The 15,928-nt window shown below is 43.1% G+C and overlaps 1 protein-coding gene across 3 annotated transcripts in view; it reads left to right on the forward strand.

The window, feature by feature from the left end:
• The window catches only part of CACNA1G (calcium voltage-gated channel subunit alpha1 G), a 501,367-nt gene that overhangs the window by 427,112 nt on the left and 58,327 nt on the right, over positions 1 to 15,928 (forward strand). For all 3 annotated transcript variants that reach the window (XM_069752407.1, XM_069752406.1, XM_069752405.1), the window contains 2 exons: positions 1,171 to 1,509; positions 6,092 to 6,232. In XM_069752407.1, the coding sequence (XP_069608508.1) occupies positions 1,171 to 1,509; positions 6,092 to 6,232 (480 nt within the window). The remainder of the gene's footprint in view (positions 1 to 1,170; positions 1,510 to 6,091; positions 6,233 to 15,928) is intronic.

Below are 15,928 nucleotides of genomic sequence, written 5' to 3' on the forward strand. Positions count from 1 at the left end.
AAAACTACCGTAAATCTCCGAGCACTAACAAATACTCGGAGACCACCCGAACGTGCTCAGGAAAACCCGAGGAACGAGTACACTCACTCATCACTAACTACAATGTTAAAATTCTAATAACTATATGATATCTACTCTACATATTTATCTTAATGGACAAAACATTTAATCAAACTCATTCCCTTTCAATGTTCGAAGCTACTATGAAAGTGTATCACTCTAGATGGAGGTCCAAGAGTCGACGTCTCTCCATGCGGAGAGTGACAAGTCAAGCCTGACATGCCAAAGTGAGGAGAATTTTAAGTCTTGCAATTTTCTTCTAAGAAATATGCAGATTGTCTCTTCAGAGAAGAAGAGGACTAGAACTCTAGTGCGACCTATTAAAAGTAGCAATCCTAAAAGTCATTATTGACCCTCTAACAAGCCTTGAAATATGACTTCAGATAAAAGCTAAAACCAAAATGTCAATTTGCAGACACTATTTCAGGGCACAGTACCGTGGAACACTGTGATCGGGAGTTCGCTCGCATTACCCGCCACAGGGTTGACGTGGCGTGTGATGCACCCGGCTGCATTGGGTGTGTCGCTATGTGCCGCAGTTAATCCAGTGTTTTTTTTAAACATAATACTCTGATTGGGTCGGCGTTGTTTAAATGTATTCTCCTGAAGGCCGGATGCCACGCCCCTGACGAAGGCTGATGCCAAAACACGCGTCTGGACTTGGTGCCATTCCAGCAGGAGGACATTTGAAATCATGTTCTTACCACCCTAGTGTTTCTCTCATTATCTTTTAGATCTATTAATATGTATGTAATTTCAGCATAAATTTTGTGGCTACCTTCAAATGCATTTAAATACATTTTTCATCCATTGGTGCATAGTGCTTATTGAAAGAAGACACCTATACTAAAAACTTGATATTAATTTACTTGGTGCATTTTTAACTTTATATCATTAAATAAGGATTTAAATTTTATTCTATTTATTGTTTGAGAATTTCTAATGTATACATTTCTAATTTATGTGGTTCTACTTATCATGTGAATTGGTATCCTGACTGAGATTGTTGTAGAGAAAAATACATTTCTAAAAGCATCTATAGTATGTGACACAGTAGGTGAGCATATTTACTAATGTGGAATATTACATGAATGTCATTTCTGTAATTAGGACACACTGCGTGATTGCAACGAGGAGTCCACCTGTTACAACACGGTCATCTCCCCAATCTACTTTGTCTCCTTCGTGCTGACAGCACAGTTTGTCTTAGTCAATGTGGTGATTGCGGTATTGATGAAACATCTAGAAGAAAGCAACAAAGAAGCCAAAGAGGAGGCTGAACTTGAGGCTGAGATGGAGCTAGAATTTCAAATTCAGAACATTCAGAGTCCGGATAATGACAATTTCCTATGGGCTGGGAGAGACCTCAGCTACACTCAGGATAGTCCTTACGGATACATGAATTCTGTGAAAGATAAGGTTGACTCTCAGTCATTAGTACATCCCATGGTAAGAATTTATACTCAGATAATTAACTGTAGGTCAATAAGTTGCAGGAATGATGACAGTATGCTTATATATGTATGCTTATATAGTTCTTCTGTGTAATGTCTGTGTGCCCTAATACTGCATATGTAAGGGGGTTGTAATAATGAGACATGCTTTAGCATACATTGCATTGAAATGGGGGATTCTGAGGAAATCCAGCAAACACTAACTTTTGACCAAGTCCAGATCACAGCAATGTTCTTTTTTTACCTCTATGCCACACTTCAAATTTTGTACTTAAAAGCAATGCAGTCTCTTTTTTTATGTGGGTTCTGTCTGAAACCCGTCTGTAAAAGTACAAAACCTTCAAAAAGAGTGAACATATTCAGAGCAATGTGAAAACAACTTGCTGTGCACATGTTTTGTCACTTCTTTTAAGCACTTCAGAATTCAAAAGCCATAAAGTATCTAAAAGAAGTGACCTGACCATTCTTCTTTTATATATAGAATGTTAAAAAAAAAGGCGGTGGCAAAACCGCAGCAAAAGACATCAGAAAATACAATACAGGTAAAACAGCACCAGCTTTGTCTTACAACATGATCCTACAACAAAAAGCAATGCTGGTACACCGACATCTAAAAGATGCTATGTGTGCAGCGCCCCAGGGTCCTGGTCGTTGCAGTAATGTCATTCTTCCACCAGGGGGAGTGGTGTTACATCTGAAGGCAATAAAGGAGATCACTTTACCAGGTATCACAAACCATTCAACACGCTTCACACTCCAGCCCACCAGGGGGAGCTATGCTCCTATTTAGTAGGGCACTCTTCACAATTAGGTAAAACTGGTGGTCTGGATAGGAAGTTAGGCAGAAGCGAACTGGGCTTCACCCAGTGAGCTGCTATCTGAGCTCCACTCAGGTAGTGGGTCCCTGACAGGGGTGGGATCCTGTCAGAGGCCTAGACAGAAGGCCACGGAGCTGCGTCGGCCCAACGTAAGGCAGCATCCTAAGAAAGAGACATTGAAGGAGAATTGTGTTGCAGAGACTGAGAAACAAGGTCATAGCAAAAGGAGAGGAAACCAGAAGGAGTTCTGCCCTGTAAAAGGCTGCCTCCTTTCTGAGGCGCAGGATCCAGTAGCCAGAACACCGAGGGAGTCATCATCTCCAAGCCTTGCTCCAGAGACCGGCAGGACAGCTACTTCCATATTAGTTGCCCGACCTTTACCAAGGAGGCATGGTGGCAACTTCTGGGGGCTGGGGCGTGCTAGAGTCCCTGTAAAAAGCCTCAGGCCATCAGTCATACGGGTTGTTCCTATCCATCTGGGGGACAGAGAGAAAGACATATCATCTAGAACACCAACAACAGTTGTGAGGACCTTATGAGAAGCTCAGCAGTAAGGTACTACAACATCCAGGCGATAGAGGAAGGCTACTGATTTCCACCTGGATAAGGGGACTCTGGATTTGCCTTCAGACCGGCCGGACTCTGCCTGCCCTGTGATCTGGTACTCTGGACTGTGGATGCTGAAGCCTTCAATAAAAAGGTAAAGAGACTGCAACCTTGTGTCCTCGTTCTTCACTGCGCCTCACACTATCCACCACCTACACTCTGGGAAGCCCTGGGGACATACTTCCCCTGTGGGAAGGTATACCAATTAGCTGCCATAACATCACCCCAGCGGACCCCTAAGCAGCGTCGGTCACCCTGACCGAATAACACAGGTGGCGTCACGAACATTTCCCCTTTAAAGACCTTTCCCCTCATTTACAACGGATACCCCTAGGGCCACCGACTGGGTCAGCCACCGTGACATCCCCCTTTGAGAACCGAAGGGCCCGGCTCTGAGTACCCCGCTGCCCTACTGGGGGCGCTCCATGTGCACTTACCCATATTTCAGTTTCTTCATTGTAGAAATGACTTCTTGCTGGCAGTCCTTTGAGGATGCCTTGCCCAGGCACGTCACAGCCAAAGTGCAAGCTCAAATTATTGGGATAAGAAGATTTGCAGCTGCCACCAAGGACATTCCTAAATTGTTACTATTCAACAGGCACGCTCTGCCAGAAATGTTATTACTCAAAAATCACAAAAGACGGAAGCAGCATATTTTTTTTTTATCAGATAGATTTTTATTATCCGCAAAGAATAAACAATCAGAATATTTCTCATGACAATGTTACATTAAACATTTACAGATAACTTTTTACCCCTGACCCAGAGCTCCCCACCCCGCCCAACCCCCAGAGACCTCAGCCAGAGCCGCCCCAATTCCCATCATCATACAAACATTTGAATAAACATCCGTTATATTGCCATTGAATACTAGGCTCCCTATATTCTCATTTATCATCCTAATTCAAGTCCATCCACGGTTGCCACAGCTTGTGGAAGATGTCCAGCTTATTCCTTTTAGTGTAGATACTTTTCTCCAAAGTAAGTATATGCTCCGTTTGCTCTCTAATCCAAAATTTGGCGATCAATTTCCTAGCAATGAATAACAATCGTGCAATAGCTATTTTAAACATGTTGTCTGTAACAATTTCCTCCACATATCCCAATGTGCAAGTCAGTGGAACCCTAGGGACAGAACATCCATACACCAGTTCAATACGATTTAAAACAACTATCCAGAAGGAGGACAGTCTAGGGCACTGCCACATCATATGCAATATCCCCGCCTGGGATTGTGAGCACCAAGGGCATTCCGAGTTTTGCCTAAGCCCAGCCTTGAACAACCTGTCAGGGGTTTTATAGGCCCTATGGATTACGAATAACTGTGATAGCCTGCCAGGTTCACTCATTGATATCTTGGGCACATATTCTAGGACCGACTCCCATCTATCATTTTCAATTATTCCCAATTCAGCTTCCCATTTCCCTTTGGGTCGGATGGGATATTTCTCCAGGAAAGAAAAAAGCAGAAACCCATATATTTCTGAAATCGCCCCCTTCGTGCAGCTATTCTTAAGGATATAGTCGAGCATGAGATCAATCTGTACCACTATGGCTCCCCTTTTATTCTGTGCCTGATAAGCATGAGAGATACGATTATACTGGAACAGTTCAGACCGTGGCAACTGAAATTCTTCCTGCAACTCCTCAAATGTTTTAAGTCTGCCCTGACTTATCAGCTGCCCCAGCCGTTTAATACCTGCTGTAGACCAAAAGTGAAAACCCTCCCTCTGCCTAAATTCCGGTAGATATATATTGTCCCAAATACGCGAGAATCTGGTGAACCCACTCACTTCCCTAATGAGTTTGACTTTTTCCCATACTCTGTGAATTAATCTGATAGTGCACCCCTGTGAACCCATTTTTTTGAATTGTCCTCCCTCCAAACTGTCACTCAAAACGTCCGCCTGTAGTAAGAACCTCAAGCTATTAGGTATTTGCACACTCCCTGCCTCCTCCCCCCATCCTTTGAGATGTTGACACTGTGCTGCTTAAGAGGTTCACCCTACCAACCACCGATAAATGTAATTTGTTCCATGCCGCAATCTTGGTACGAATTCTCTGCATTAACGGACTTAAATTCAGTTCCTCAAAGGTAGTCAGAGGAAGAGCAATCTGAATACCCAAATATTTGAATTTTTGAACAATCTTTAATTTTGTGGTTATCGCCCTCTCTCCACTGTCCATACTGTCCCCCTCAATCAACAACATACAAGACTTATCCCAGTTTATTGTGAGTCCCGAAAACTGACCAAACTCCTCAAAGCAACCGCATTGCACAGGGACCTTTCAGAATCCTCCAGGAACAACAAAATATCGTCAGCATATAATGCAATTTTGTCTTCCCTCCTACCATAGATGTAACCTCTAACCTCCTGAGCATCTCTTATTTTAGCCGCTAACGGCTCCACGGCCAGAGCGAAGAGCAACGGGGACAGCGGACACCCCTGCCTGGTACCCCTAAACAGCGGGAAACTCTCTGACAAATTATTATTAACTCTAATTTTTGCCGTTGGGAACGAGTACAAGGAAGCAGCATATTTAGAGGTGACAAAACACATGGAGAACAATGATTTTACACTGGCGCGCTCCCTTATGTTATGGATATATAGACCAGAGGTCAAACAATAGGCAATCAGAGCCAACAAGGTTTCTTCCAATATCCGATAACCAAAGCAATTCATAGTACTCACCTTCTTAAAAAGAACCTTATAAAATGCAATCCAGGCATTATATATGGGAACTTAAGCAAATTAATATATAGTTTTATGGAAAAACATTTATAATTTATTTACACTGCTGTTCCGACTGAGCCTAGGAGTCCAATGGGTGGTCTTATCGGTGATAGACAGCCTTCTTTGTATAAGTGTACATACTGATTGCTGTCAGTTTAAGAGTATGCCACCGATTGGACCTCTAAGCACAGAACGAATAGGAGTTAATGTGGAAAATGACATGTTACACTGATATAAAGCTTTATGGGAAAAGACTCAATCTGTGCTGCTCCTCTGGCTCTGTAGCATGCTGCCTGCAGCATTTATTGTATTTTCAATGGCTAGATTCCCTTTGAATGATTTTCATGTGCTTTATTTTAGAAAACATTTCAAAGAAAATGAAGGAAGTCCTAAGCCTAACCTTTTTTTCTTTTTACAGGAAAGACATATGTTTGATACTATATCGTTACTAATCCAGGGGTCTTTAGAGGGTGAGATGAAACTTATGGACAACCTTTCTGGTTCTGTATGCCATCATTATGCTTTGCCTCCATTCGACAAAGCCTCATCTGAGAAACAGGTTAGTGTCAGCTATAGAAAGATTTCTATCTGCAACACAGCATTGTATTATCATCTTCATAATGTCAGTCCTATGCATATTACGCTCAGTCTGCTCTCCTGCTGCATTCTACCATTGAGCAGCAACTAAAAGAACACATGGATAGGAAAACAACAAGCTCAGGGGCACATACTCGAGCATATTGAGAAATAAAAGAAAGCTATAGCAATAGGTATTAAAAATAAGCCTTTCAAACTCTGGTGAGGTGAGGACAACAGGCGTCAAATCTGATCTACATCATCTTGAGAATAGTGCTCTTCGTCCACATGTATCATCATCTTAGCTTCTAGGGACAGAAGAATTGGAGGGCAGCAAATACTTTACTGGCATACTCTGTACTTTATAGATGGGAAGTTTTCATAACATAGGCTTGTTGGCAAAGAAGACAAATACAAATATAGATAATATCTCCAGTGCAGAAATCATCACTATCGTTGAAAAATAATTGGGTTTGTGTAACAATTTTGGTGTACTTTTATTTAAAATGGTTTTCTGAATTTGGAAAACCCCTGTTTTACGTCTGTAGGTTATTTTATAAAACAAGCTTCTCTTTACTAAACCTCCCCTGGTCCGGCACAGAGTCTCCTCTGCTTCTCCCAGTGTATGGTACTGTTTGCAATGACATCATCAATGCTGCAGCCAGTAATTGAGCTTAACGGCTCTGAGCAGCACATGCTATTAACTCGGACAAAGCTCCTGGGCTTACTTACTGGCTGCAGTGCTATTGATGTGGTGTCAGCCATGCAGACAATAACAGACACTCAGAACAGCAGAGGAGTGTCCCAGGACTAGAGACTCCTTCCCTGTCCCTAACGCTGCCCCTAGCTCGCCCTGTTCTCCGGATTACTTCTGATGGTGAGGACGCCGGGGCCACGTAGCTTGCCTTAGCTCCTGAGTCCACATTTAGTCCGCACCCTTCCCCCACCCAGGGAAGAGGGAGTAGTAATGTACCAAAATACACAAATAGACTAACAAGGTAATATTAACAGGGATTATGAAAAATACCAATCATACAAATATACACACATAAGCAACAGAGGTAAACACCGGTGAGTGGAGTATGGAGTTAAACCAAAGTAGGAGAAGAAAGGTAATTATCCCACACTCAAAACTTAGCAACAGTAACAGATAAACCCACCAACCACCTTCTCCTATAATAACCAACAACAACCTCCAGCCATGCAGCATAAGCTATCCCTGACAATGAGTGCTAGCCAGGCAGGGCTGGCGTCAGCACCCGGCATACCCGGGCAAGTGCCGGGGCCCTGGCGAGACGGGTGGCCCATTTACGGTGCGCAGCTGCAACAGGAATACTCACCTCCGGGAGTCTGAACCATCACCATGGATACGCAGAATGAGTCACTTCCGGGCTGGGCCTGGGACTGAGATTCACGCAGCTGCAATACTCACCAGTCACCACCGGCGCCGCCATCACCATGGATACGAGTCACTTCCGGGCCGGCGGTCGCTCTGTCCTGTCTCTTCCGGTCGCGTGAGAGCTCGTCATCCTAAGAGCTCAGAGAAGAGATCCGGCTGCAGGCACAGGCAGTGCCAAGCAGAAAGAGGAGCAGGAGGCAGGAGCAGCAGTCAGGTGCACGGACGGTGCACCCGGTCCCAGACTGTGTCCACAACGGAACGGAAGCAATGGCGAAGTGAAGCAGTGAGTGAAGAGTGAGTCTTCCTCCAAGTTCCTGGTCCCAACGCTTTGCGGGGGCAGAGGGGAATTCGGATGCAGCCTGCTGTGAGCCTGGTTGTAGTCCTAGTCTAGACTGTCTGTATATACTAAATAGCTGGCTGAGTTATATACTACGTACATGGGCTGTGTTATATACTATGTCACGGCCCAGGCCTGTGCTATATACTACATGGGTGGCTGTGTGTCATATACTACGTGGGCTGTCTGTGCTATATACTGTGTGGGCTGTGCTATATACTGCGACTGCGTGGGCTGTGCTTTATCCTGCGTCTGTGTGGGCTGTGCTATATACTGCATGGGCTGTGTTATATACTGCGTGGGCTCAGGCTGTGTTATATACTGCATGGGCTATGCTATATACTGCGTGGGCTGTGTTATATACTGTGTGGGTTGTTATATACTACATGGCTGTGTTATATACTGCGTGGGGTTTGTTATATACTGCGTGGGCTTTGTTATATACTGCGTGGGATGTGTTATATACTGCGTGGGCTGTGTTATATACTGCGTGGGCTGTGTTATATACTGCGTGGGCTTTGCTATATACTATATGGGCTGTTATATGCTACGTGGGCTGTGCTATATACTACATGATGTTATATACTGTGTGGGTTGTTATATACTACATGGCTGTGTTATATACTGCGTGGGCTGTGTTATATACTGCGTGGGCTGTGTTATATACTGCGTGGGCTGTGTTATATACTGCGTGGGCTGTGTTATATACTGCGTGGGCTGTGTTATATACTGCGTGGGCTGTGTTATATACTGCGTGGGCTGTGCTATATACTGCATGGGCTGTGCTATATACTGCGTGGGCTGTGCTATATACTGCGTGGGCTGTGTTATATACTGCGTGGGCTGTGTTATATACTGCGTGGGCTTTGCTATATACTATATGGGCTGTTATATGCTACGTGGGCTGTGCTATATACTACATCTCAGTGCTATATACTACATGGCTGTTCTATATACTACATGGCTGTGTTATATACTACGTGGGCCGTGTTATATACTACGTGTGCTGTTATATGCTACGTGGGCTGTGTTATTTACTACATGGCTGTTCTATATACTACGTGGGCTGTGTTATATACTACGTGGGCTGTTATATGCTACGTAGGCTGTGCTATATACTACATGGCTGTTCTATATACTACGTGGGCTGTGTTATATAATATGTGGCTGTGCTATATACTATATGGGCTGTTATATGCTACGTGGGCTGTGCTATATACTACGTGGCTGTGTTATATGCTACGTGGGCTGTGTTATATACTACATGGCTGTGTTTATACACGATCATGAATCGTGGTATGTGTTAAAGGGGGGGCCCACTGAGACTCTTTCACCCGGGGCCCTCAAAAACCTGGAGCCAGCCCTGTAGCCAGGAACCAGATTATATGGGAGTGGTTAACAGTGTACAGCTGAGCATTAATGCAGGAAAGCTTCCAGGAGCTCTCAACTGAACAGATTAACCCCTGCACTGCTAAATGAAATTTACACCATTTAATATGAAGGTGAAGTGCTTCTAATCAGTGCAGTAGTAGGAGAAATCAGATGCTGTGGTCTTCTGGCTCTTCCCTGTCATGGTAAACCTGTGACAAGGAGACTCAGTGCTAGACCCGGGAAGGGTGAGTAAAGCCCAGTTTGTTTGTTGTTATTTTTCAAATAAACTACAACCAGAAAACCCCTTTAAGGCCTTTCATAAGCTCAAATGTTTTATCTATGTATAAGGTAATTGTAACTTCATCCTTTGAGGATCAGGCTACATGGTGACATCTGTGGCGCAACTCTTTAATCAACTTGGGAACATTGGTTGTAATATTTTCCTATGGTGCCTCTTTGAGACCTGTGGCATAGAGTCTCGTATGTTTCCAAATTGTTGCTAGTCACAAGTTGCATGGGACACAATTGTCATAAACTTGTGTGTGACTTGTCTGCAACTTGGCTGTTTTATTTACACCAAAAATCAGAGCTCTAAAATACTCACGCCACAGCAAGTCGCAGACAGGTTGGACAATGTTTTTGGGTTGCATGACTTTTTAGACAACTACTGTTAACAAGACACATGTTGCCATGTAGTCTTAGCTTAAAGGTTATGGTACTGTATCACATGCTGTATATTCTTTAGAAATTGCTCTTGGAAGCCCTGACTGCATGGGTGTACAATCCCATATTAGCAAAATCTGTGTCATTTACTCACATTTTCTTTTGGGATGATCTGATCAGGCAGGTAAATCCCTTGTTGCATAACACTTCCTTACCCTGCATACTGTTCCTGTCATAGCACTCTAGGATTTTGGTGAGCCATTTGGTGCCTGCTATTATAAAGCAGTGGTGAACATTTTATGGCATCTAGAAGAAACTACTATTTTATTCATCATCAAATTATTATTAAATTTGTGGGTAAGAAACAAATACTGTAGAAGTGCTCCATATAAAGGTGAACTAGCAGTAGACTGATTTCGGTATTTTTCACAATAAAACACAATCTACAAAACACTTGTGATACAGTTAGACAATGAGGGGGTACATAACCATAACAAAAATATAATTAGCATTTAAAGAACTAAAGCCCTTTTACACATTACATAGTTGTCAGCTACTTGATTATTCAGCTAATGGTCTATATGTCCTGGGTCCTCCAAACACAAGTGCGCTCAGCTCGGTCTTATGCTCCTGTGTTCTGTATGATAGAGCCACTGCCAGACTCCTCTGGTGGTGATTTATTTTCTGGAGAACAAAAAGATCAGCTGTCAGAAATCCAACATACTGTATCCTTCATTACTCTGACATCATCTGTTGGCAAAGAGTCATGAGGCCCCTATAGACTGTCGGAAGGTCCAACTCATATTGGCAGGTTAGTCTAATGTATATGGCAGCCATTGGTATATATTGCTTAGGAAAGAGCATAAAAAATCCTAAAATATTGAGAGCAAAACTATGAAATCTAAAATAAACACAGATTAAAGGAAAGAGAAGGGAAATAAATGATAATAAAAGGTTGAGGATATAATACACTTCTGGAGTTCCAAGAAGTCATGATACAGTTTATATCAAGGCCAACATGTTGACGAAAAATGCAGTCTGCTCTCATCCTTTTTGAAAGAGACTTCAAATACAGACCTAATGGTGAGACCCAACTGTGCGGATGAGTGCACACTACCAATTCACTCCCACCACAAGGATTTTACTGTACAATGTCTGTTTTACTCTGAATGCAGACATCAAACGGGTTTATCTAAACATACCGTAAGTCCTTATTTATATCTGTATCACCGCAGGTTGAGCTACAATTTTTCATTTGTATTTTTCTATATATTTTTTCCGATATGAATGTAATTAAGATGCATCATATTTTGACAGGCTCAATGATTTCTATTAAGAGTATATAGCTGAAAATAATCACTTATAAAAAATTAAACATGAACTTTGAACATAGACAGCAAAATATAAGAAAAACGAATGTGTCAATATATTTTAAAGTCTTTGAAATCTTGCATCACTGCTCATACATATTTTTATATTTATTTTAATAAACATTACTCATCCACAATTGTGGGGCATAATGCTGAGTATATCACAGAGCATAACTCAGAAAAAGCTTAAAAATCATCATTCTCAGCAGCACAATGTCCTGTGTAAACATGACATGTCTTGCCGAGAATATTCACAGCCTTTGTGCACTGAACGATCTATTAGCGATCATTTTGCGTGCATCATTATAGTGGTCTGGCTATTTAAACAGGATATTAAATGAATGATGACCACTTTCTATTTGGTCGATCAACAATCTTTTACGGCCATAGATCGGTCAGTGTAAATGAGCCCTTAGGGTTTCAACTTAAATTTAGGTGGGTTTCCCATTCCATATAAACTTATGTAATGCAGAATTTACGGAGTGGAAAAAATCTAAAGAAACATCTATCTATATAATCGTTTAAGGGGTACTTCCGTCTGTTTGTCACGGAAAGCCCGCATCGCTGATTGGTCGCGGCGGGAAGGCCGCGACTAGAGATGAGCGGTGTTCGAGTCGAACTGTTCGCCAATTTCAAATTTGAGCTGTTTTGGGCGGTGTTCGAGTCGTTCGTTGAACTTGAACAATTTGCTTAAAATTTGGCTGTTCGAGTTTCTGTTCGATAACTGAAATTCTACTCTGAATGCCCCCTACAAGGTCATTAATAAATATGTTAAAAAGAAGAGGGCCCAATACTGACCCCTGTGGTACCCCACTGCTAACCGCTACCCAGTCCGAGTGTGCTCCATTAATAACCACCCTTTGTTTCCTATCCCTGAGCCAGCTCTCAACCCACTTACACATATTTTCCTCTATCCCCATTATTCTCATTTTATGTATAAACCTTTTGTGTGGCACCGTATCAAAAGCTTTTGAAAAGTTCATATACACTACATCCACTGGGTTCCCTTGGTCCAATTTGGAACTTACCTCTTCATAGAAACTGATCAAATTAGTCTGACATGAACGGTCCCTAGTAAACCCATGTTGATATTGGGTCATGAGGTTATTCCTCTTCAGATACTCCAGTATAGCATGTGATGCACACAAGGGCATGTGTCATTGGCTGTGTATGTCACATGTCCTTGCCCTATAAAAACCAACCATTTGCCCCGTCGCCACCATTTCTTCACTGCTGCAGCTTAGTGCTAGATGGCACCGCTGCTGCTGTGGGCGCTATAGCGTATAAGAGTGTGAATTGTGAGCAAATTGTCAGAGAGATAGGTTTAGGGAGTCGGCAGGAGTCGGGACTAGTTGTAATATCAGCCCTTTTCAGGGTAGGTTACAGCAGTTCCTAGCACTTTTTGCCAGGCAGGTCTGTGCCAGTGCTGTACAATTGTTTGTCACAGCATTTGATGTAATCTTGCTCAGCCAATCCTTTTGGGCTAAGTGCATTGTCTGGTAGTCATCTGAGTAGCCCACCTGTGAAGCTAGCTACACCACCTGTGTATCTAAATTTTTACTGCATCTAACCCAGTAAACAGTTTTGGGCCTAGGAGCAATGTTTGCACGCCTGTGTATCTAAATTTTTACCGCATCTATCCCAGTAAATAGTTTTAGGCCTAGGAGCAGTGTCGGCAGGCCTGTGTATCTAAATTTTTACTGCATCTAACCCAGTAAATAGTTTTGGGCCTAGGAGCAATGTTTGCACGCCTGTGTATCTAAATTTTTACCGCATCTAACCCAGTAAATAGTTTTAGGCCTAGGAGCAGTGTCGGCAGGCCTGTGTATCTAAATTTTTACTGCATCTAACCCAGTAAATAGTTTTGGTCCTAGGAGCAGTGTCGGCAGGCCTGTGTATCTAAATTTTTACTGCATCTAACCCAGTAAATAGTTTTGGGCCTAGGAGCAGTGTCTGCACGCCTTTGTATCTAAATTTTTACTGCATCTAACCCAGTAAATAGTTCTGGGCTTAGGAGCAGTGTCTGCACGCCTGTCTATCTAAATTTTTACTGCATCTAACCCAGTAAATAGTTTTGGGCCTAGGAGCAGTGTCTGAAAGCCTGTGTATCTAATTTTTACTGCATCTAATCCAGTAAATAGTTTTGGGCCTAAGAGCAGTGTCTGCACGCCTGTGTATGTAAATTTTTACTGCATCTAACCCAGTAAATAGATTTGGGCCTAGGAGCAGTGTCGGCACGCCTGTGTATCTAAATTTTTACTGCATCTAACCCAGTAAATAGTTTTGGGCCTATGAGCAGTCTCTGCACGTCAGCGGAGTAGCCCGCCTGTGAAGCTAACTACACCGCCTGTGTATCTACATTTTTACTGCATCTAACCCAGTAAATAGTTTTTGGCCTAGGAGCAGTGTCTGCACGCCTGTGTATCTAAATTTTTACTGCATCTAACCCAGTAAATAGTTTGGGCCTAGGAGCAGTGTCTGCACGTCAGCGGAGTAGCCCGCCTGTGAAGCTAACTACACCACCTATGTATCTAAATTTTTACTGCATCTAACCCAGTAAATAGTTTTGGACCTAGGAGAATTGTCTGCACGCCTGTGTACCTAAATTTTTACTGCATTCACATTCGAGGAAGCAACTAAATGCCTCAAATAGTGAACAAGATATGGAGCACCCCATGGGCAAACAGCGATCTATGTAGTATGCTCCTTCACAGAAGCAGCTCAATGGGAGGACACTATTCGGAGGCACAGGTAGTAACCGGAACGCCCCCTCAATGTCTGTTTTGGCCATTAGGGTGCCCCTTCCCAACTTCTTTACCCGCCTGATTGCCTCGTCAAAGGAGGTACAGTACATAGTACTGTACTTGGTTCCGCGTTGATGTTGTCATTTACTGACCTGCCCCTTGGATATGACAAATGGTGGATTAGTCTGAATGTTTTGGGTTCCTTTTTTGGCACAACTCCCAACGGGGGTACCACTATGTCTTCTAAGGAAAGTGTTCTGAATGGACCCGCCGCCATTCTACCTAAAGATATTAATTCGGTGTTGGTAGGGTGATTTTAGATTTTTAGTCCAGCTTTTCTTGATTTTAGAAGGGCATGACATGTCTATATTTGTGTCTTCTCCTCCTTTTACTCCTCCACCTCTTTTCTTTTCGCATGACTATGCGTAGTTGTGACTTTTCCATGTGTTTGTTGTGTCTTCTGAGCAATTTGTCAGCTTTTAGACACCTTTTAAGGTGTTTTCTATGTGTTTGTATGTGTTTGCCTGCCATTGGTTTCATTGGGGTTCGACGGTGTTCGTCGAACGTTCAACAAACATTCATCGAACACGTCCCAGTTCGACGAACCGAACTCGAACACTAGGCAGGTGGCTCAACACTAGCCACAACCAATCAGCGACAGGCTTAGTCCGGCCGCGAATTGGCCCCTCCCTACTCTTCTCAAGTTAGTGCTCCCTCCCCACTCCCCTCCAGTCACTGCCAGTGTGTCACCCCTTCCCGGACCAACTTTTTACTATTGATGCTGCCTATGCAGCATCAATAGTAAAAAGTTATAATGTTAAAAATAATTTAAAAAAAAAATTGTGCTATTCTCACCTTCAGACATCTACCGATGCGCGCGATGCTGCCGCCAGCTTCCGTTCCCAGTGATGCATTGCGAAATTACCCAGATGACTTAGCGGTCATCTGGGTAATTTCGCAATGCATCACTGGGAACGGAAGCTGGCGGCAGCATCGCGTGCATCGGGACAGCTTTGTTGGACGCCGGAGGGTGAGTATATAACTATTTTTTATTTTATTTTTTTTTAACAGGGATATGGTGCCCACACTACTATATACTACATGGGCTGTGTTATACACTGCGTGGGCTGTGTTATATACTGCGTGGTCTGTGTTATATACTACGTGGGCTGTGTTATATACTACTGCCTGGCTGCTATATACTACGTGGGCAGTGTTATATACTGCGTGGGCTGTGTTATATACTGTGTGGCTGTGCTATATACTATGTGGCTGTCTGTGTTACGTGAGATGTGCTATATACTATGTGGCTGCTATATACTATGTGGCTGCTATATACTACGTGGCTGTCCTATATACTATGTGGCTGTACTATATAGTACGTGGCTGTCTGTGTTATATACTACGTGGCTGTGTTATATACTACGTGGCTGTGCTATATACTACGTGGCTGTGATATATACTACGTGGCTGTGCTATATACTACATCGCTGGCTGTGCTATACACTATGTGGCTGTGTTATATACTACGTAGCTGTGTTATATACTATGTGGCTGTGCTATATACTACGTGGTGTGCTAAGGCTACGATCACATTAGCATTTTGCGGGGCTGCGTCGGGCGCAGCCGCGGCGACGCATGCATCATGCGCCCCTATATTTAACATGGGGGCGCATGGACATGCGTTGTCGTGCGTTTTGTGACGCATGCGTCTTTTTTGGCGCAAGCGTCAGGGTGCAGAGGACGCAGCAAGTTGCATTTTTTTTGCGTCCAAAATCATGCCAAAAAAGGACGC

This window comes from Ranitomeya imitator, chromosome 2 (assembly GCF_032444005.1).
Source record: "Ranitomeya imitator isolate aRanImi1 chromosome 2, aRanImi1.pri, whole genome shotgun sequence".
In the NCBI taxonomy this organism is placed as follows: domain Eukaryota; kingdom Metazoa; phylum Chordata; class Amphibia; order Anura; family Dendrobatidae; genus Ranitomeya; species Ranitomeya imitator.